General features: G+C 36.2%; 1 protein-coding gene across 4 annotated transcripts in view; it reads right to left on the bottom strand.

The window, feature by feature from the left end:
• The window catches only part of MTA3 (metastasis associated 1 family member 3), a 133,145-nt gene that overhangs the window by 39,845 nt on the left and 69,471 nt on the right, over positions 1-23,829 (bottom strand). For all 4 annotated transcript variants that reach the window (XM_017811765.1, XM_017811763.1, XM_017811764.1 and 1 more), the window contains exons 10-15: positions 20,707-20,781; positions 15,645-15,703; positions 12,918-13,042; positions 11,713-11,864; positions 10,996-11,218; positions 2,725-2,811 (exon numbers count right to left, since the gene is read on the bottom strand). In XM_017811765.1, coding sequence (XP_017667254.1) covers positions 2,725-2,811; positions 10,996-11,218; positions 11,713-11,864; positions 12,918-13,042; positions 15,645-15,703; positions 20,707-20,781 — 721 coding nt within the window. The remainder of the gene's footprint in view (positions 1-2,724; positions 2,812-10,995; positions 11,219-11,712; positions 11,865-12,917; positions 13,043-15,644; positions 15,704-20,706; positions 20,782-23,829) is intronic.

The following is a 23,829-nucleotide window of genomic DNA, read 5'->3' as shown; positions in this document are numbered from 1 at the left end:
GGACTTGAATCCTTCCTTTGGGGTCTTTACACCTCACACTCGCTCCTCCTCTACATATAGACTTACTTCAAATATTTTCATGCCTTGGATCAACACTTTCTAACCAGATGTTTCATCACACCTGAGAGGGATAATGAGGCATTTCAGTGGTTTCACCTGAATTATATTATCCCATTGTATAACTGCATTATGGAATAATTGTAATTATCAGTCTTTTAATTCCTGCTGCTCTTATCCTTGTTCTCTTGCCTAGTAATTCACCGAAAATCTTCTAGCTACCTGCACCTTTTGCTAACTCAAGAGAAATGCCTATAGCATCCAAATTACCCAAATTATCCCTTTACCTACATAACAAATAATCAGTTGGCCACATTCTTAAATAAAAATAAGACAGGAGTAAGAAGCAATGTTTCAACAACATATTAGGAAACCAATTAAGAGGATCAGATTACCAGACTGCAGCCTCAAACAAGCGGATAACTATAACAACACTAAAAAGCTCTCCCATTTCCACTCATGTCAGTCGACTAAAAAAAATAAAAAACTCAAAGCAAACAAAGAGAAGTTGAAGTCTCCTAGTGAGTCACTTAAATAAGCATCCTGGATTCCAGAGGTGCTTAAGCATCTGCACCTCTCTCTTATCTCCTCTCATCTCCTCAACATGTATCCCAGCTGGAAACGTTAGCTTCGTTTCCTTATAACTAGGAGGTAACAAAGGACATTTAATTAGCCAGGGGTTCACCTTAGGGGCTTTGTTTTGGTAAGCACAGTGATGACTGAAGGGATTAGAGAGGATTAGCCCTAGTTCTGTGGCGGGCAGGGCCTAATTTTAACGCTCAACCTGCCTCACCTGTGGAACTGGCAGCCAAGAAGCAGAACAGGGATAAAGTAAGTGATAACCCAGGATGTGCAGGGCACTGAAATCCTCTCTGCGTTATCAGAAAGGTTGAAAACAGTAATGCCCTGAGTCACACAGTTAGCTGTATGCCAATAAATGCCTGTGGGAATGTCATGGGAGGAATTTTAAAAAGAAAACAAATGCCTCCTGTATAAGCTATGACATGATATTTAATACTAATTTTTATGAGAAAAATAATTCAAGCATTACTTGTTTGCTGAAACATGCAAAAATCCCAAATAAACCAAAAAAGTCACAAACTAAAAAAAAACACACACAAAAAAACCAACAAAAATAACCCCCAAAAAAACCCCCAAAAAACCCAAACCACAAAATAAATGAAACAAACAAACAAAAAAATCTACCAAGCTAAATGGCAAGAAAAAAGCCATTTTCTAGTCATTCTTATAGAGCTAATTCAGTATAGTATGTATTCAGGATGTATTCAACTGCACTGGGTATGCTTCATATCCCTGCAACACGTTATTTGCCTTCAACTGTAGTGGGATACCTTCACTTCCCGTACAGTCAAATGTTAAGCAGAATGCACAGATACCTGGTATATTTTAGCACTGTTTATCTCCTATCACACATTCACCTAAGTGCGCAAAATGCTTCTGACATTGTTCGTCCATTTACTCCCATTAAGCCTGCAGCATTATGCTCCCTCAATGACTAAATCACAAGGCATTAAAAACATGCAGGGTCCTCTAAGTTTACCCATGTTACCATTTCTTCTTTTGGCTGCACAGACAGGTCAACTGGATAAGCTATCTCCTGTCCAGCTTCCCCCCTTACAACCACAGCTCCCTCAAGTCAACCAAAGCAGTCCTTTCAGCACAGGTAAGATATACAGCCAGGATGCCTGTAGGAAATTATCACTGGCTTTTTTCTTAAACTCTAGGGCAGGAGGGATCAAAATTCACTGAGAGTGGCATTAATGCTTCATTATACAGTTTTCTGAAGTTAGGATTTTGATAAAATTGATGTTCTAGAAGAGCAGATGTAACTACATAAATAGCTAATTTCTGTTTCAGTAAGGCAAGAGACTGCTTACTTTGTTCTAGTACAAAAAAAACTCTTGTTGATTTAATTTTGACTGAACTCTATATTCAGCTTCATTTCTGCAGAATGGAATTAACAGCAGAATTATTCACTGCTTCTCTGATCAATAGTTTGATTTCTATACTCATTTGAGTATTAACAGCCTCTGGGTTATCACAATTCTTATATGACTGTGTAAATATTTAATAGTCAGCGTTAGTTCCTTGAAAAGAGTATGATTTTCGCTTGTTTTAGAAAGGAATCACTATTACTTGAATTCTTCCTCTCCTCATTAACTTAAGGGTTCATTGACCTCTTGGCTGTGATCTCAGTACAGATCTCATTGCACCTTTTAAATTTAGGTCATCTGATTACAAGACTGCTGTCTTGGTGTGGCTGAGGTGCCCTTCTTTTAAATATACAGTACTGCATTTGGATTCAAGGGGCACACTAGAGTAGCACTGAGCATATTAAATATCTCCCCTCCGAGCAGTTATTTTTTTCGTTTAGACCACCAGACTATTTTTCACATGCCAAATTAGATCAGATTTCACTCTGACACTTTAAACCAGTATCAGCAGAACTTCTGCCTACATCCTGCAAGTTCAATCATACAGTTGTGCAACTGATAGTGGACCATCGTTATTATTAATTTATTAACTTCAGAGCTTTTTCTTGTTACTCAAAGCGTAAATTCCCCTTTCTATGCACATAGGATTATAAAGCATCAGTACACACTGAATGTTGGTTTGGTTTGTTACTCTCTGGAGGCAGATACGCACCTAAATACCCAATGATACATGACAGGGGTTTTCTGGTACTTTTAATCTTCAGAGGATTTCCAGCAAGTTCACAATGTCGATCTGCATCTGAGAATTTTAAAGAATAAAACTCAGTTTAATTTTTTTACTATTACCAATAGAATTAGGACACACCAACCACTTTCTGTCTTGCATTTTTGACACAAATTTCTTTTTTCATTTTAGCCCATACTCTCCATTTCTTATCAATACTTATAATGAAGGATATTTAAAGGCAGGACATGTTCTCATTCATGCAAGTGATCTTATGGTTATTATTTTTTTTTTAAAGTCAACGTAAGTTTTAACACCATTTTGATTGCATTTTTTGCTTACAAAGCAAATGAAAAGCCAGCTAGGCAAATGAAACACAGATGAAAACATGAGTACTAAATGAAATGCAGCTCTAGCTATTAAAAGTAATTTACATCAATTCTTTATTGCTTTTTACAAGCTCCTTTGTCTCTAAATGGGGCAATACAGAGGTAAGGATTCGAAGCTGGCACTACTGACTTTTGTCATGTCTTACTTGCATAATTGTGATTCATATACTGCCTAATAAGTAAAACTGAACACAGGGGTTATCATGGCTTGGGAAAGAAACAAACAAAAAAACAACCAACCAAACAAAGCAACTCCTTCATGGTAAACTTTTGAACAAAGTGGCCAGTTGTAACCAAGTATTGCAAACCCCAAAGGTCTCAAAGATTGTAACTTTCTGCAAAGTACATGAAAACTAGCAGTGCAGTAACTGCCTTAAAGGCAAAAATTTACAAGGCATTAGGTTTCAGTAAACAATTCCAAAACTACTGAAAATATACCTTTTTTTTTTAAGTTATTCACAGTGACTGGGTTTATCTGTCTTCCAAGAGCACATAAGAAATCCCCATATAGATTTTCCAGTATCCCTAGTATAGAGGTATTCTGTTCTATACAAAACTGCACTCATATGGTGATTGTGTAGACTGAGAATTCTCTCACATGGAATTACTTCTCACAAATACCTACCTAAATGTACTCTTTTCTTTGTATAGGTTTCACACATACAGATCTGCATTTCCTAACAAGCTTTTATAGGAGGTACACATTATAAATAGATTCTAATTGCAAATCCACCTTGTGTTTTATCAAACTGCTCACGTTTGCTTCATTTCAGTACATGAGATGAAGTACATAGTCACAGGAAGAAGACAAGACACTATGTAGAATTATTTATAATCTTATATTTTATGTCATGGCTAGGCTTCGCGAACAAAGATTTGGGAAATATATTTTATGTAGCTCTGTGCAAAAACCATGAAGGTTCTGAATCCACAGACAATTACTGAAATAAATATTGCAGATGTTCAGAGATGTTTTCAGTGCAGCAGACAATGAACAGCTTACTTCAATATATTTGGGAAACTACTGGAAATTCTGGAAACGCCAACTGGTATTTGGGCAGCCCAAAGCTTCCAGAGCCTTAATGCTGAGTACACAAAGCACTTTATTATTTTCTCTTAATAACAGAATATACCATTATATAGGGGGGGAAAGCTCAAACCTGGTGCCTTGAATATTTTTAATATTTTTAACACCTGAAATATTTTAAGTGACAGAGTAGAACAATATGTCTCCACTGACTCCCTCAGTAAAATAAGCACAGGCTATACAGTATTTTATGGTTACTTTGAGAATACCAAAACATTGCCTAAGAAGTAATTAGCAAGAACATTTTCCATCTACGTGTCTTCACTGTAAAAAAAGACATTAAATCCTGGAGATGTATTAATATGGTAACTGGGAATACAGGCTGCAAAGACAGCACATTTTCCATGCTTGAGGTAAAGCATGTTCACAAAGCACACCTATCTATGAAAGCTGTTAAGTACTTTTAACAGCAGCAAACTTTGATTCACAATATGGTACTCCCATACAAAGTGCAATAAAGTTTATGATTTCTATGCACAACACACAGAAAACCATAGAAGTTAGATTGTGCATCACTCTCAAGTGTAAAACCACTGAATAAAAAACAAGTCCTAAAATCAAATATGAGCATCCATATGCAATAAAAATCTTAGTAAAATCAGCGAAATAGTGGAAGCTAAGAGAAAAAATGTATTTATTAAAAAAGGCGTATTATATTTTATAGTATATTTTTCAAACACAGCAAAAGCAGAAAGTGTGCTACTGCCTGTAGCAATAGGAGATGATCAAGGTGTGAGGAAAATATTCAAGAAAGACAAAGGCACAGCAGAAAAGCTGAATGCATTCTTTGCATCAGCATTCACTACAGAAGCACTTAAAGATCACTTCCAAAATAATTTTATGAGGAAAGTATGAGAACTGTGTCACATCAAAGACTCCACAGGAAATAGTTCAAATGAACTGGTTAATGAATAAAAACAAGTTACCAGGACCAGGTGGAACTCATCCAAGCAAACCACTGAGCACATATGCTGCTGGTGTTTAATGAATGCTTAAACAGTCTTGGTTCAAGAGAACAAAAACAGGGCAAATGTGATAACATTCTTCATAAGTAGGTCTGCAGAGCGGCAAAAGGGTTGCACTATTAATAGAGGCACACAGTTAAATATGGAAACATCAAGGGAGCCAACAAAGACCTTGCAAAGGGGAAAACGTGTTTAATGTGCTCACACGACTCAGTGGTGTGTCCTTGCCACAAGAAGGACGACAGCGCACTGGGCCTCATGAGCACAGGCGCACCCAGCAGGGCCAGGGAGGTCACCCGTCCCCTCAGTCCACGTGAAACAACAGCCAGACTCCACGCTGAGTTGTGGGATCCCCACTGCAGAAGAGATGTGGACACACTGGACCACATTCATCTACTGGACAGTCCCCAATCTGGTTGGGAGCTGGAGTACAGGACATACGCAGAGTCCAAGGGACTGGGTCTGGTCACCATTGGGACAAGAAGCATGAGGGGAGACCTGATTGCCCCCTGCATTCTCCTAGCAGTGGAGCAGAGAGACACCAAACCAGACCCTTCTCGGAGTAAAGAAGGGATAGGGTAACCTACCACTGCTTTCTGTGGCAGCAGCCACAAGCTGGGAGACGGGAAATTGGTAGATTTAAGGAAAAGATTATTTACTTGGAGGTTGATCAAACACATTGGACAGCTTCCCAGAGAAGTCAGGCAGCCTCCATCCTTGGAGGTACATAATGTCCATCTGGACAAAAGGCTCATGAGCACATGAACTTTATGCAAGAGGTGGGATTAGAGACCTCCAGGGGTCCCCTCCTACTTACACGTCCTATAAACCAGTAACTGCCAGTGTCATAGGTCTGCCAGGATCCTCTGAAGGGATCGTGACATGTACACATGCAGCTGATCTGGCATCCAGCTTGGCATTTCAATGAGCTTTTAACAAACTGTCACCAAAGACCTCTGCTTCCCAGATGTTACAGGGTAAAAGTTCTTTTCCAGGGATTAGCATGTTATTAAAATTAATTGTCTATGTAATCTTCAAAGGATCTGTCCTGTTCTACATACAAAACATCAGGAAAAGAAGTGATTAGAGAGTTAAAATTTCCTGATAAGAAATTTCTGAGCATAATCAAAGCTAAAACTGATTGATATCATCACCATCAAACATCACATGTAAATTAATTCTTAAGGGGTAAAATGGCTGTAGCACACACATGTAACGATGGGTTCTACACTTCTGAATTCATGAAGTCAGCATTCTCTAAAATTATGGGAAACCTGTATCTTGAAGTGCACATAATTTGGGGCACCATAACCCTAAAGAAGATACAGTACTATCAGAAAAACTCCAGGAAACAACATTACAAACATTACAAACCACAGTGTGAAACATTCTTTATGAGGTTTTGAACAGATCAAGTTCTTAACCTAGAAAACTAACGACTTTTGTGGGTATTACAGAAGTGAATGAAATAATGAATGCTATGAAGAAGATGATATCAAATGAGGTTGTGCTTTTAGATCTGAAAGTATTTTTTTAACAATTTCCTTTTTCGAACAAATTTGTAGGTCTCTTAGAGAGACACTGTCAAGTTATTTGTCTCTGACATTTCATCATCCCTCTGTCAAAATTCTGATTATCTAATGAATGTACTGTGCCCTTCGTATTCCCTGATTGTATTCTTCTTAAAAACTTCAGTAAAAAATAGCATGTTCTTTCCATTATTTTCCTGGCTACTAAAATCTGGCACAAATTGTACTCAAAAACAACGGAGAGAAAATATTTTTATCCTAGATGCAGCCAAAAGCTTTTCTGCAGCTATCAAAATCAAGGATGAAAAACACAGTTTGTGAAACAATACCCATAAATGTTACTCACTTCAGATGAATGGGTAGTTTTATGTCAGTAAAATATAAGCTCTACGCTTACAAAGACAAATCAGGAACATTTTGCATATTCTACCTAGTTTTGATTTGTCTTTGTTTCATCAAACTAGATCACAAGCAAGTACTGTGTACCAAACTTGTAAATAAATCTGAAGATTCAAAGTTATAAGTTTTCATCATGAACAGTATACGCATTCCCAAATAACTATATATATTATACAGATAATATATTACTATGCACTGAAAACATTTTGACAATCATGTCTATGCACATAGCATGTAGTTATCCAGCTTTAAATTACTATAGTTAATACATATATTTATATTGATAAAGCTATATCCAAGCAATGGAATAAAAAAATCCTTCAAAACATCCCTGTGCTGAAGTAATAATGCTTGCAGATGCATGGCTCACTGCCAGGCACATATCAACCTGCTTGTAAGCTGGGAACAGATCCAATCTTGCCAGTGACTGTTGAGAATGCTGCCTTTCCTTTTCTCTAATTAAGAGACCTTCCACAGACAAGATAGTTTTGCTTCACCTTCTAAAAAGCATGCAGTATATTCAAACTAAAAGGCAGGTAGTGCATGAGATTTAAAGCATGAGAATTTCCTCTTAGCAAAGCAGTTCACCAATTCTAATTATTCCTGAAAATCCATCAGACAACTTTATTGTCAACAACTACAGAGGGTCTATTAAGTTCAAGCAAAACAAAGTTTGAAGTTTCCATAATGGGTTGTGCTCCTAGCCGGAGGTGCTGTGCCTTCTCAACCTCCTGGTGGCCATTCCTAGATTCAACTGGGAAGTAAATGCACCATCTCCACTACCTCCTGCTGGCATCTGAGCAGGGGTCATGCTACAGGGTTCATTAATGAGAAAAATCTAATTCTCTACACTAACTGAGGGAATAAAGAACACAGAATAGGATCTTATTTTCTGCCAGTGGGCTGAGCGAGCTGATGTGGGTGGAATTACAATAACAGAAAATGCTCTGTCGAAATCTGTTTTCGCCTAAGAGATGGTTGGGCCTGAGGTTAGCATTCTCAGAGGCTTCCATGCTCCTCTGAGACAAAAGAAGTAACTGCAGATGCATTCAAGTCAAATGCAAAAACCTATCTATTTTATGAGTAAGTTTTGACATGCTGGTTCAGACAGTCTTTCTCAGAACTGGAAATTAGTTTCCTTTACAACCTGGCACTTCAACAAATTGCACAAATCTAAGGTGGCATAAAACCTGTTAAACTGCTGGGATAAGTGCCCTACCAATCCTTCCGTCTTCAGGTTTTATGGTTTCTTAGTGTTGTTATAGTGCCTGATGCAATAAAGTTGGGAAACGGTTACAGTTTCAAGAACTGGTTTGGCACACACAAAGCATCAGGTGAGTCTGACATAGCATCTAAGCACTCATTAGATTCAAGTTTCAGCACATCAACAATTTGGAAAACAAATTCCAAATCAGGTCTTGAACGTCCTAACACCACCTCATGCCATATCACATCATGAGTGACTTGCTACTCAGCCAATTCAGCATAGGAGATAATTTCTGTTAATTTAGTATCTCATTTAAAAATCTAAATTTAAATTACTTGCTTCAAGATTACCTTAGAAAAAGATTCAGGGCATTCTCAGGAAAAGAGAGACTATTTAGTTCTAACATTAAAATCTACAGTGCACTGAGCAGAGGTCACCAGATATAAGTATAGGAATAAAACTACAAAACCATTATTTTTATTTACTTACTTATTAATCTTTACTAGACCAAGATTATGACAATGACAATGCAGGTAAGAGCACTGTAGTTATTCCAGATAGAGAGATTGCCAGAAACAGAATACGTGTATGTGTCTGTGCATATCTGTGTGTGTACAGAGAAAAGTGAGTTGTATCAGTTGAGGTATAATCTGATTTCCACCATTAGAAAATTATTTTAATGTTGTGTTCAAAAAGCCTTGACAAGTGTGACTTTTTTTTTCTCCAATCTATGTTAGGTCTAATCAGAAAGCATCAGAATACAAAAAGACAAATTGCAAGGTCCAAAAACTGCTATAAGCAAAAAGAATAATGAAAGACAGAGACTATAGGGAAAAAAAAAAATCTTTCTGCTCATTGTTAATTTGTTGTGGCACTTTTTCACTCAAAGAAACAAAGAGGAAGCACTCACAGCACTGCCAGTCTGATACTGCCAGTCCTGCTGAAAAGCTCAGCTTTTCACTCCTCTCTTTAAAAGTTGAACTGTGTATTTAACACTTGTTGTAGTATGACGATTAACCATTGAATGAAACCTTTTTCTTCTATTTTTTCTCTTCCTTAACCAAAGGTTTCCTCTTCTTTTGAGTTTTGTTACTGCAGTAATTGAGAAGAAATAGGGATATGGACAAAAAGAGTCAAGGTTCAAGTGAAATTATAAGTTTTCCTCCATGAATCAGAATAAACAGAAATTTAATGGTATAATGCTTTCCTCTCAGAAAGTAACTCTTACTTTGTATTGAGAATTAAAAATGTAGTCCTGGTCCACCCTTAGACACACTTCTTCCATGAACTACAACTCATTTTATTCACACAGTGAATAGTTTCCTTAAATCTGAAGGTTGCTCCTGACTTCCATAGGTTTAAAAGAAGAAAGGAAATGGCCAAAGAGACAACTAAAAAATTAGACAAGGACAACGAACAGAAATATTCACCAAGCTTGGGATACCTGTAGAAGCAGGTGAAGAGTTTGCATGTGAATAATAGTTGATGTTAAAATACATAAAAGGAAAATAATTACTCAAAATCAGATTTTAAGCCTCCATGGAGTAAATTTCTTATAATCAACACTGACATCATCAGCATCCCGGCTAAATATGCTGGGAAAACATTTGGTGTTAATCTAGTAAGCATGTTATAAAATTTTATATTCTAAAAAGGTCTCTTCAATTCTAATACAATTGACAGTACGATGAGCCAGCATGGCTCACCTCGGAATACCAAGCATCTGCTCCAAGAACCATATCTGTGGAAGACTGGGACACATAACCAGACAGCATGAACAGTTAAACAATGTGCTTAGCACAGATACAAAAGCTGTCGAAATATTCAGTGACTTTGCAGCAGAACTAACACACATATGCAGATGAGGAGACTTACTGTTGCTATCTACAATAACTCATATCCTTTTGTCATACTACTAGCAAATTCATCAGTTCTTTATATTTTCGCTATAAAAAGAACAAGTATAATACAGAATTTTATTTAAAACTAAAATTTAAAACTGGAATAGACAAAACCAAAGTGATGCAATTATGATGTAATAATAAACACGGCTATTACCATCATCTGATCATCATAGTGACAAGGGGCTGTATTACACACCCCATTTAAATTCTTCACAGATTTCACAGAATATTCTGAGTTGGAAGGGACCCACAAGGACCGTCGAGTCCACTCTTAAGTGAATGGCCCATACAGGGATCGAACCCCAGCCTTGGTTTATCAGCACCATGCTCTAACCAACTGAGCTAATCCCCATCTTCTGATTCTTTTACCAACTCACTAAGAAAAAGTAGATGTACAGATCTATAGTTTCTGCTCAGTGAAAGAATAAATGAACAATACAAAATCAAACTTCTTTCACAATGCCTAGTAGGAAGCATGGTTTTTTATGTCATGGCATTGATTTCCCCCCCCTAAACCCACTTTTGTTACTGGTAATTTTTGTAAGGGAATGAGGTAACAGTTATCCCCTTTTTAATTAATTTGAAATGTTTCCCCAGCCTAAATCTGTTCAAGGCAGCCAGAAATCCAATGTGTAGGTGATATGCTGGACAAATGAAAAAAAAATGAAAAGCAAAAGTGTATAGACAAGAAATGTTTATTGAAAAAGAAAATAAAATTAAAAGACAAAAATGGGTGAAAAGCACAGCACACAGAACTAAGAATTAAAAAAACATCTTACATTCTGCCTTAATGGCAGCACAGTTAATAGGGACAAAGGGACGTCTTGCTGCCTGCCGCAGCCGGAGGGTATTTTTGCAGACCTGACGGGCCAGTTTTGTCCAACACGTCGTGTGAAGAAAGAAAGCTTGACGTGTTTTCACTGCCGACTTTGGACTTCCAGTGTTACGAACTGGAGTTCCCTGCGTGGCCTGCCTGGACATGTGAGTTCTAACATGCGATTCCTACAAAAAGAAACAAAAAATTATAACAGGTACATCTGAATTACAGCATTAAAATATCCACACCTTGGATAAATTGTCAAGGTTAATCAAACAATATGCATAAGCACTATACAAAAATCTGGGGCCTAAGTAGGAAGCTGTAAAACACAGAGTAGAGAACTATATTAAGAATGGATATATAATGCCATTCTAGATGAGATATTGTATAATCAATTTAACATTTCATACATAACACACCATTTGATTGAGAAAATGACATTTGCCCACCAAAAATGCATGAAGCGGATGTTTGTTTACATAAGGCTTAGTCAAATAAAGACATGGCAGGGCCTGCGCACCTTACAGTTCTACTTAAACACAAGAAAAGGATTAACAACTTGAGTTTTATTTAACCAAAGTTGAACACATACATAAAAAACCCTTTCCACTAAACATTCAAATCACAGCAGACTTGTGAAATCACTATGTTTCAAATTTTATCTAGACAGTCCTACCTCAGTAGGTTGGCTGGAAGACAGTTTATCTTCATCTGTCTGTGTAGGCATTTTCAGGCCACCATATTTTTTCCAATAAATCCAGCAAGATGCACACAACCTACATTGCATATTAGGAGGGCCCCAAGAATACCATTGGTGAGACTGTGGAGCTAAAGAGGAGAAAAGAGCACAGGTGAACTGGTGCATGCTACATTCACTACAATAAATCCAAATGCTGTAATAGATGGTTAAATATGGCCAAAATATAAGTGCATTGCACAGATAAATGTTTAATACATTTGACATGGAGAAGAAAAACCTGAATTGTTAGTTGCTTTATTTTTTACAAAAGCACCACAGAAGTCAACTCCAAATGGAAATTCTGGAAAAGCTCAAGTCATGCAAATTGAATACTTATAAATTAAGATCCACCTTCAAAAAGGATAAGCCCATCCTCTACTGACCTTGAAGATGTGTACGTATTTTTATCTTGTGCATTTGGAGACCCAGAAGGGTGCATTAATTTAACCTTTTTTCTTTTTCATAAGAAAACTATTCTTTAAAAAATATGACTTGAAAAACTAATATACAAAACTAACATACAAAATATGTTTTTAATTTAATTGTTGTTTAAGAGATGGGCAGCCATAGGAATGATAAGCAAGGAACTCTTATACAGCAGGTCTTTTCAATTCTTTCAATTTCTGGATTTTGTTATATCTCACTCTCACAAAACCTCTGTTGAAGGCTGCTATTTAAATAAGTAAAACAACAATTATCAGAAACATACAAAATACTAGGAAAAAAACAACACTCCCTCCCCCTGCCTCCCAACAACAACAGAGGGGGGAAAGACACCTCAAAACCAACCACCCAAAAAAAAAACCCAGCTCAAAACCCCTTCATCCTTACAGAAAAACCAAAAAAAAATTTGAATCTAGCATTCTGAAGGTAAAGGAATAACATATCAGTGCCATCATATTATATAACAATCTTTCTGTATTTTCTGAATTGTTAAAAGAAAAAAATAAAGTCTATTCGAATATTGACATTTAATATATATACTGAAGGTAGCTATAACTTTAAAGTTATTTCTGCCACACAAGTAACTGGAACTTATCCTCTATAACATGCAAACAAGAGTACATGCATTTGTTTTTAGAAAACAGTACATATTAAAGTTAACCCAAACTCCTGAATTATTAAAAAAATTATTTACTTACTATAGCAGCTTTCACAAGCCCGACCTATTACTGGGGCCTGTGCCTGGTAAGAGGCTCCCATTGCTCCATTGACTGCAGCAGGTTTCCCATTGTTGCTGGATATTTGATTGGGATTTGGTTTATTGCTTTAAATAAAAATAAATGGGAAAAAAAATGATTTTACTAAATGGTTAGTCAACACGAAAACAAGCAATATAGTTCTGTAATTCTGATGTCTATTGACACACGTATAAAATCTGCTCTAATCAAGACTAATTTTTGTACTCCTCTAGTATTTTCAGAGACCTGATATGTAAGAGCTGCTTTGATACTCCAATTTACAGATCTTTAATGTGGTCCCATGTTCTAAACTACTCGGTAAGCTAGTAAAAGACCACGTCTCAGGGTCAAAGTATTAACAAAAGTCTGACCCAGCACAGAATTTAAGAAGGTGGTTCTAGTCAAAAGATAAGGCTTTACAAGTTGAGGCAGACTTTGGACAAAGTATAGCAAGCAAGACCAGTAACACTGCCTATAATATGACAAGGTTGTCCAGCCTAGAAGAGGGTCAAAGAACTTCCTGTCTCAAGCAGAAGTACACACCTTCCCACCAACTGCAGTAAAAGTGAATGTCTTATAATCCTGGCAAAACTGCCCATATAATACCAAGTTATTCTATCCAGGTTCTTTTCTAAACTACTTTCTCTCTGAGATGCTCAATAACTGGTTTGGGATATTATTGTTTGGCTTTTTAAATATTATTATACTTTATTATTCTTGCAATTATTGTAACTGCTAATACTTCACAGAAGTTGGACTTCACAGGGCAGTTAATTCAGACAATTAATATACTCCGCACTACGTTAAGTACAGTATTTTCAAAGCTTCAACTTTGTGCATGTTAATTACTCTCAATATCATGCAAGGCTGGATACATTGATTCCTAAGATGATTAATTGTTACTTTAGGTAGCATAAAATATATTAAAGATTAGTTAAAATGACTAACTGAAGAAACCTTTCCTGTATCAAGTCTCTGTTTCAAATGCCAGCAGTCTGTCTCCTGCCTTCACTTTTTTCACTATATCCAGCAAGAGACTCTTACAATTCCTACATGCTCTTTATCAAGTACCTTGGGCTCAAGGTACAAGAGAAGGGATCGAGAGACGATTAAGTCTCCCACATTATGATCTGTTGCTAAGTTACCTTTCAGAAAAGACATGAATTTGAAAGGGACTCTCTGGTATTGAGCACAGAACCTTGCATTTACAGAAACACCTTATGATCAAGTTCAAAAAGGTACTCAGCTCTGAGAATCAATCCTACTCAGATTTCAAATGCAATAAATCAGTCTTGAAACAGAGTTAGTGATCCACCACCTCAGATTGCATAGTTACCAAAGACACGAGAAGTCCTATCACCCTCTTACTGTTGACTAGGGACTTTGTCTTGAAATGGAGGCAAAAGACAAGCAGTAAGATAAAAACTCGAAAATCCAACATTTCAAAACACACTTTGTCATCCAATACAGCTAGTCCTTACAGTGAACATATTGGTGAAAATCCTAAATTTTCTACACAGACCATGGAAATTAAATTGAAAAAGATTATGCAAAGACTGAGTGCCATATGGTTTTCCTAAAGCAGCCACTCCTCTGAGAGGTTATGGAACACTCATACTAGAGTTTTCAGCTTTTTTTTCAAAGTGCCACTTATTAGAGACATGAGCTTCAAAACTCACAGTTTTGAAAAAAACTCACAGAAATTTTGAAAATTTCTTCAGACACGAGATTAAAACAATGAATTTAACAATCTGCTGTTTGCATTATTACATCTTTTTAGGAGAGAAAAGTCTGTATGAAATACGCAAATGAAGCTCTATTATATGCAATTTATACAAGTCATCAAAAAGCCTTGAGAAGTACTTCCTTTGGTATTCCAGTCTTCTGTTATACAAACACTCATAACAGGAACTTCACATATATGTAAACTGAATATATCCACAGAAAGCTTAAAAAAATGTCAAATGTAATCCTTTCTCCTATTATAATCTTGAGGAAATTATGAATATGAAAGAGGGATTATATCTTGTTTCTGTAATCTACATGTTAACAAAAGCAGATACAGCATCGACTTTAAATCTAAAAAAACCAGATTAAATACCCCTCAGAAAAAAACAAGATTGCATTAATAGGATTTGTGCAAAGGTGAAAGATTTGGGGCTGTGTGCTACCTTTACTTTACAGCCAGAACATTTCTTGTCTCTAATTGAAGAATAGACTTTATCCACGAGATAAAACTGTAATGGGAAATTATCTGATTTTATTTTGGTTTATGTAACTACTTTAACAACTGCTTCTATTTTGAAATATTGCATTTACAGAAATCTGAAGTATTTACACATATATGAAGCTACAGGGATTTGGAAGAGATTATTCTGGAAAAAAATGCTTTTTAAATGATAGGGCTCTTCTTGCTTGTGAGCAGTCCACAGATAGCACTTGATCACCTTTGTAAAAATTCTCAACATTCCAGACAAGCAGTTTGCAGGTCATGGACAAATGGCTCAGTCAGATATAAGGTGTCACTTAAGACAAGAATTTCTACCATTATATCTCTGTATATAACAAATACTATGAAAGTAACCATTATAAAGATGACTATGAAACTACCATGCATGTAACTTCATGTTACAGTTTCGATTTTACCTGTATATTATTCAAAAAAACTGACTTTGTTGTTATACTCACTAGGTGGGGATGTATACTTGTTTCAGTTTACTTTCTGCTTCAGCTGCTTTCAGACGTTTCTAGTTGAAAAATTAACACATTAAAATATTTTCTTATATTAAAGCATAAGATTTCATAATACTGCACACAATCCATCTTTAAATGATTTCTATTTTTTGATTTCACAAGAGCCTCCAAAAGAAGCATAAAAATCTACAAGATGAAAACCATGAAAACCAAAGTTCTCCGTTTTATTATTAGTTTGAAATTATACTATAGTGTCCTTCCCAGTAAAATTCACAGGCCCCAGGTATGACAACAAAACTGTAAAAACAAGAATTACAATTAACATAAATTACATCTACATGAACAGGTACAACAATGTGGCTAACCCTCATTGCAGAATTAAGTAGAAAACAAATGAATGAAATTGCACACGGTATGTTCCTCATCAGTTATGTACCTCAATACTTCCTGTGCACTCTGTCCAGCCTGAGGCTGGTATTTTATAAGGAACAGTAAAGTCCACTGACTGCTAGAAATAACTAAATACCTAATTTTGTCAAATGTCATTAAAATTGTGGCTCAGGCACATCACAGTACCAGGACAGCTATGCTACTGCCAAGATAGTCTGTGAATTTACTAAATAATTACTTTCTTCATACTTGCAACAAACTCAAACCATCTCGTAGGTAGTCCTACTAACTTAAAAAATGTTGAGATTTAGTTATTACCATATATTATACAGGTAACTAAGATGGCATTTGTTTTCAGTAATGGCACAAGCAAAACAGAGTTCAGATGTCTACAGGTTTGTCTGTATATAAAAGATGAAGAAAAAAACATTATTTCCCTGCACTCCGACATTACTCCTGTTCCCTTGAAAAAAAGGTAGAGAGAAAAGGAGTTAAAACGTGGTCAATTATATTACAGAGGATAAAAAAGGGGGAGACACACTGATAGCCAGCACAATTAAATCAATACGACCTGCCTTTCTTTATGAGGTAATTAAAATTCAGTCCTTCATTTCTCCTACAACAGCCAATTCTCCTCTCTGCTAATACACGTAATTTTCTGATCTCCAATCTTTGCAAGGTTTATAATCCAGGAATATATTTCCCACCTTGAGAACAGTATCATCAGACAACTCTGCTCTGAGAGTCTCTTGCCTGAGTCAGTTACAGGGTTAATCAGCTTTACTGGGCCAGTAGTCTGAGTCAGCCTCCCCATGTAACCTGCTGTTCTTTTCCATTTCAGAAAGTTGCCTCTGTGTCGTCCACTGACAAAACTCTCATTTATAAAAATTGCACCTTTCAGGAGTAATGTATGATAAACAGACTTCTAAGCAGTCCATGCCATCATTAATTAATTCCTATGCAATGTGAGAGCCCTTTTCTGTTTATCTCCAAAATAAGCTTCCCCCACATCTTTTTTTTTTTTTTTTTAAGGCAGTTTTTTGCCATCCACAGGTGCCTGGCTGTGTTTGGAGCTACAGAAGTGAATTCCATTAATACTGCTGTGCAGTTGCAGCTTTCCCCAGCGCCAGGCTTGGCAACACTTCTCTACCTTCGACAGGCCCATAGCAAAAATGCAAACACAGTCTGCTCTGCCTGCAGAGGATGTCTCAACGGTGAACTCTCTCTCTGCTTTACAGCAAGCCAGAGAGTTCCCACACCCGTCTCTCTTTCCTTTTCATGTTATACCCAACAACACAGAATTTGTTTTCAGCCTGAAAAATATGCAAAACTGCCAGTCAGCAGGTAACACGTGTTCCACAGAGGTTTCTAACAAACTGTTTCCTCCATTCTGCAGAGAGAACGGGTAAATCTCACTGCACACCAAGCAGGAGTAAAAGAGAAAAACACAATAAAGGGCAAGAAATGAGGAAAGTAGCCCTGAAGCACTGTCAAAATGTAAAGGCTGTATTAAGGAAGCTGTATGTAGTAAGCTGTATTAAGCCCTGATGGCAGTGTCACTGAGAAGTCATTATATACACATTAATTAAATTTTAACATACTTTTAGAAATGGTATGGGGGTTGTAAGGAATGCAATTTAACAACTGCTTTCCTTCTTTATTTACTAAAGCAAATGATCTGGCGCCTTCTAAAAAAAAGTCATACACTGCCATTTCAGTATAAGCTGTATTTTTTTATGTTAAAACTGTGGCTAACGTTGCTCTCTAAAAGCAACAGAACATGTCACAGCTTGAATTCACACTGACCTATCAACTTTCAAGTACCAAGTGAGAAGAAAGGATGCAGAAAGAAAACTATCAATAGTTGCAGTTACTGAGATGAAATCCCTGCCTGTTGAAATATAGAGGATGAAAACTGGTAAAGGCTGGAAGTTGAAACTGAAAACATTTGGACAAGAAACAAAGCACCAATTTGTAACAAAGCACTGGAGCAATGTAACAAATAGAGCTGATGCTTTACATGAAAGATTACAACAGTATTTCAAACAGGTCTTACAGACCGCATTTTAGGTGAGGTCAAACTATACCAACTCAGCTTTTCACCTGAGCTCTACTACTTTTAATCAACTGGCATTGAAACTGAGTATTTGTGGTTTTTAAGGACTTTTGTTACGAATATCAACTTACAAATATCCCAAGAATTGATCATTTCCCTAAATTAGTACTGTTTTCACCAGTGGAAATAAATGAATGAGAGGCAAATGTTATATACTGTTGCAGAACAGTAATTTAGTTACCTTTAAATATGTTCACCCTTTTTCCTCTTATGAAGTCTCAGTAAAAGTCTTTTTGTATTGAATCAGATTTTTAAGGAGAATACCAAAACTAATGAGAAGACTTTTCATTCAGTGGAATCAATCACCTCGCCTTCCTCTAACACTATATATATATATATAGTAGCGGTCATGAGAAGTGCTGTATGACCAAGAATGTTTATTCAAGGCCTGAATTAGTTTTGCTAGACAAGTTCAGAGAACTTTAACATATCTTCCCTTCACCTTGACTTGAAGAGAAGATGGTCTGAAAGCAAGGTGGTAGCAGTACCTCCATTGCTATCATCAGCTTTAGCTACCCAGCAAGAATAACAATTAGTAGAAGTTATGATAAGGAAATCTTTCTTATGCCTGACATCATGTATCCAATTCACACAAAGAAACAGAGATAATTAAAAGCAAATTTTCATATTAAATCACATCAATCTAGAATTCAGAGACTGTATTTTAAGTAGGTACATCGACCTTTTATATCTTCCCATTTTCACAAGTCACCCTACCCCTCAAGCATGAGATTTAGGGAAAAATGACACTGAAATCCCCACTTTCTTACTGAACATATTTTCTCTCTGAAACGCATTCAATTATCACAGCTTGTTCTTTTTGGGAAAAAAAAAACCCAAACCCTATGCACTGTATTAATACTGACCTGTGTTAATTTTTACCATTCCCCAACAAACTAAACAAGGGCACAATGAAGTTCTGATCCCTTGTTAGGAAAGATTACAGAAACATTAACCAGGATAAAAAATAGGTATTTGGTCTACACTGGTTTTCTTATTGAGGATCATATATGTGACCCTGAAAGAACATATCTAAAGCATTCAATCCCCTGGTGTATTGACACGTTCTGCAGTAGAATGTTGTGCATTTACTTAGTTACAAGTAAAACACAGGCATTTACAAGAGCCTTCAAGTTGTAGATAACCATAAAGCCCATGTGTTTTTCTTGTATAGAGCCTAATCTTTTGAAAGGACATGCAATCTCAACACATCCCACACCATGATCATTGTAGCAACAGATCATAACAGAGCCCTAGAGAACTAAAAAAGGGAATCTTAAGTCTTTTGCCAAGCCCTCCAGAGCAAGTATTCCAGGAAAAAATTACAGGAAACAAGATCAGTCTCTGAGCAACCTAGGAGTGCTGACAAAAGACAATTTACACTTCATTTTATCCTTACTCCATGGCTTTCAGTATGGATAAAATCTTTTTATCTGATTCTTAAAGATAATCTCTTGCCCAATCTTTAAGATCTGACAAGCACAGCAAATCTCCGCTGGCAGCACCTTTCTAGGATAAAAATTAACAGTGCAAAAAAAGTGTTGAAAGTGAAATGAATGGTGACAAACACAGAAAAACAGGCTTTTATAGAGAACATATTATTTGCTATTTGTATTATTCATAGAACTAAAAGGTCCTCGTGATAGTTAAAGACTCTCCTATGTGGTAAAAGACTTTTACCCTACTTTCCATACACTAACAAGTTTATATAGAAACACTTTTCAAATAAACCAGAACAACCTGAAGCAATCTTCCTTCTGACACACTTAATCAACAACTCCAAAGATCCACCCAACAGTACAGCTGTAGTTATTACAGCAAAAAAAATTATTTTCAACACTCTGTACATAACTTTGCTTCTAATTATGCAGCAAATGAATGAGCTACAAAATTATACATTAAATCAGAAATTAAAATTGAGTACTTTAAAGTATTTTATATATCTAAACCAAGGAGTAAATATAGAGAGTACAACATATAAAAAGCACCAACATTGAAATTTTGCCTAAACCTGCTAAAAATATCCCAGTATTGGTACTCAACATAATCTTATGTTTTTTCTCCAGAGCAACCCAAAGAGCTGAACACTCAAATCAGAAGGATGAACACCTCCACCGTGTGCAGAATGGTCTCAATTTTGGTTTTAAATGCTGGTAATGGCAAAGTAATGTTTTGTCAGGGAGTACCAATAAAAGTTTCATAACAGTAGCAGCCACTTTACCACAATGTATTTTCCCTTTTCCTTCAGTCCCATAGCACAGCTTCAAAGACTAAAGCATTTGCTCTGGAGCCCATTTCCTTCTTATCCCATACTGCAATAGGAACCAGGAATCCTATTACTTCAAACCAGCATACAATACAAATGGCTTAAAAAGCTCTTCACAGGTATGTGATGAACAACACAGAACCACTGGTGTATATCCCAAAATATTATCATAGGCTCCCCCATATTTCTTTTTAAGAACACAAACAGATTTTTATGCCTTAACATCATTACATTTTTTTAAGAATGTCTCAGACTGGTTCGTGCTGAAATAGTCATTAAATTACCTGCTGCACATATCTGTCAGTGGTTTTCCACATGTAGTAATACTCGATGATGCTAGTCAGTGACTTCCAAGGGAGCTGAAAAACATTTGCTAAAAATTAAAGTGGTTCAAAAAATTGCAAGGTCCACATCTTATTAAACACATGTTAAAATCAAATACAGTTGAGATAAATACTAAACTCTGAAAGTATTAAACAACTACATTAAAATCCATATGCAAATGAACACATATTGCTATTAATAATACACAACCTTTCCTTATAGTTAAGAAGTATGCAGAATTACAATATCACACATCCAAATCTAAATGTAATTTATTCTGTTTAAGCCATATGGTAAACAAAATGATCAAAACAGAATGCAGATTTCCTTTAGGAAACACAGAAGGTAATGTCTCTATTATAAAGTGTATCAGATGGAGAATAACATTAGGACTAAAAGAAATCATCTTGATGAGACTGTGTGCAAGTCTCATGTATTTTTCTCTTTAAAAATACAAAGGATACCAGACTTAGATCACAGGTTTTGCAAGGCCCCTAACAACTCAGTCACTCATACAATACCACTAGTTTTGCATAAATCCCCACATACTCCTGACCATTATCAAGAAATAAAGGGATGTGAGGGACAAATGCTACCCTGAGCAACAAGAGTGGTACTGACAATGAATATTTTACAAAAATTTTTGTGCCTGTGATAATGACAATTATTTTTGGTGCACATATTCACTGGTAAAATAAAAATGTATTAATCTATGTTTTGGGGCAAAAATTAAGCAACCATTTTTAACTGCCACCAAATAGTCTATTCAACTCCATAGGACTTTCGATAATTTAAATTAGTACTTCTCTTACAAAATTCATGCATTTTTTCTTCATAACTTGGAAACATGTTACTAATTTGTGTGTGATATTTTCTAGAGGCATGTGTTAATGCTAATATGCTGTGCTTTCTATGAGGAAGATGTTTAGGAAGTCCCAGAAAGTACAGGTGTGGAAACTTATCTTTCCAACCTTACTCACTCCACTTTGGGGCTTTCTGCATGTCTTAAGCCAAAAGAATAGTTTCCTGCACCTTTAGTTGAATTCCTAAAACAACAGAGGAACACCTTATCAAGCTGCCTCTCCCTGCATGCAGGAGCTCATAGCTAGTTTTTCATGCTGCTTGCTTGCATACACTTGGAGGAACTGAGCCTGGCTCCCACCTCTGCCTTTCAGGAAATGGGATTTACGCTCAGACTCAGCTGTGATTTTTTTCTCAGGCAGTGTACCACAGTGTGTAAATCCCTGAATATTTGCATGTAATTCAAAAGTAACAGTGTAAGAAATGCACATGTTGATGTTCTAAAAAATAGCAACACAATTCAGTTTCCTTTTACTTTCTCAGGTAAATTATGCCTTCAGAGAAATCTAGCCAAAAAAAGGCCAGTGACAAGAACACGTTAGGTGTGAAGTAACAGATAAACTGATTCTCAGTCTTCAGGTTCATATTCTTCCTGGCATCGAGATGGAACGCTGCCACCCCAACTACCTGCCATTGTCAATTAGTACATTTTAGCATATCCATATTTATTTTCCATCCTGAACACTTATTAATGACTTCATGCTACAGATTATCTTTGCCATTCCTCTAGAAAATACTTTAATCTGTTTTAACTATGATTGTGACACCAATATGTTCATTCACTCAGTAAGCATCTATGAATAAAGAAAGATAATTATGGTGCTTGGACTGAATAACTATAATCCTTTTACACTTTGATTCACAACTTTTTACACTTTGATTCAGAACTTGAAAAACCTGTTTGACAGACTGAGCATGGATAACCTTTATTCCATTTACCTACGCACTTAATACTCTAAACTGCCGATGAAGCTGTGAACAGCCACAGGATAATGTATTCTCATTATCAAATTCTATTTTTGAAAGAAGCAAATATGCTCATCTGTGTGACATTTTTGCAGGAGGAAATTAGAAAAAGTATCAACTCTACAAAAGCAGAGAGAGGAGAGTTTTAAGTTTCTTTAGTTTCTCCAGGGTAAGAATGGACCACTCAAATCAGATGAGCAAGAAAAACTTAGCATCATGGTAATTTTAAGGCATGTTTCCACACTTTTCTGAAGCTGGAAAACAGTTGTTCCTGCTTTCTATGAACAGTTCCAAGTCTTGATTACCAAGGCCTTTCCTGCCATATCCATGATGTAATAGTTCTAAATTTGTGAAAATCATTGATAATGAAAAACTAAGAATTAACAAGAATAACAGCTGTGTCTTATTGTTAGAAAAATAGTTATATTTGGAGAACATAAAATATTCACTCTTCTTCCATTCTCCTACCCTGGGATGTGAAATAATTCAAGTACATCAAGTAAATTGAATTAGCTTATAAAGTGTAGGTTGATTAGGATTCAGATAGTCTCAAAGCTAGCAGAACCTCTCCTAAAAGAGTTGATGAGTCAACATCTGATGAAAATGATTATTCAAAGGCTAGACTGGTAATTTGATTACAAATGAGCTCCTCCTGTCTATTAAAAAAAAGGTAAAGTCCCTTACACCATTTAATTTATAATAATTATCTTGCTTACTAAATATTTAGTATTTATAGCTTAATACCTGAGCTGCACATTGAACATCAAATAGTGCCAGTTCTTACTAATTGCTAGAAAAGTAAATGAACCTGGCCTTTACAGAACTATCATGTACAGGCTGCAATTGCAGCTGCCATGCCTTGCAAATCTGGGCCAACTTAGAAAAGGCAACTCCTCTGGGATATAATGACTCAGGCAGGTAGTACATAACCCTTCTGCTCCGGGAGACTTCTACCAACCACTTTCTGCCATGCAACGTGACAGTCTTGCCTGTACTGTGGCATCACTGCGTGACTGCCTAGGTTTGAGTTTAATCTCAGGCAGTGCACACTTTAATTTTATCATTAGACTCTATGTGGAGACTCAAACAAGTTCACACGTAACTACCAGTCCATTATCTTCTCTGTCCTTGCTCTTACAACACATGTAAGAGTACTTAAACTTATCAATGACTTGTCACTGAAGAGAGAGATGATAATAGATAAATGTACTATTGTGGAAAATCACTGCTTAAGTGCTACATATTTATACCTACAT

This window comes from Lepidothrix coronata, unplaced genomic scaffold (assembly GCF_001604755.1).
Source record: "Lepidothrix coronata isolate B3197 unplaced genomic scaffold, Lepidothrix_coronata-1.0 Scaffold33, whole genome shotgun sequence".
Classification (NCBI taxonomy): domain Eukaryota; kingdom Metazoa; phylum Chordata; class Aves; order Passeriformes; family Pipridae; genus Lepidothrix; species Lepidothrix coronata.
This window is presented reverse-complemented; position numbering and strand designations above follow the sequence as displayed.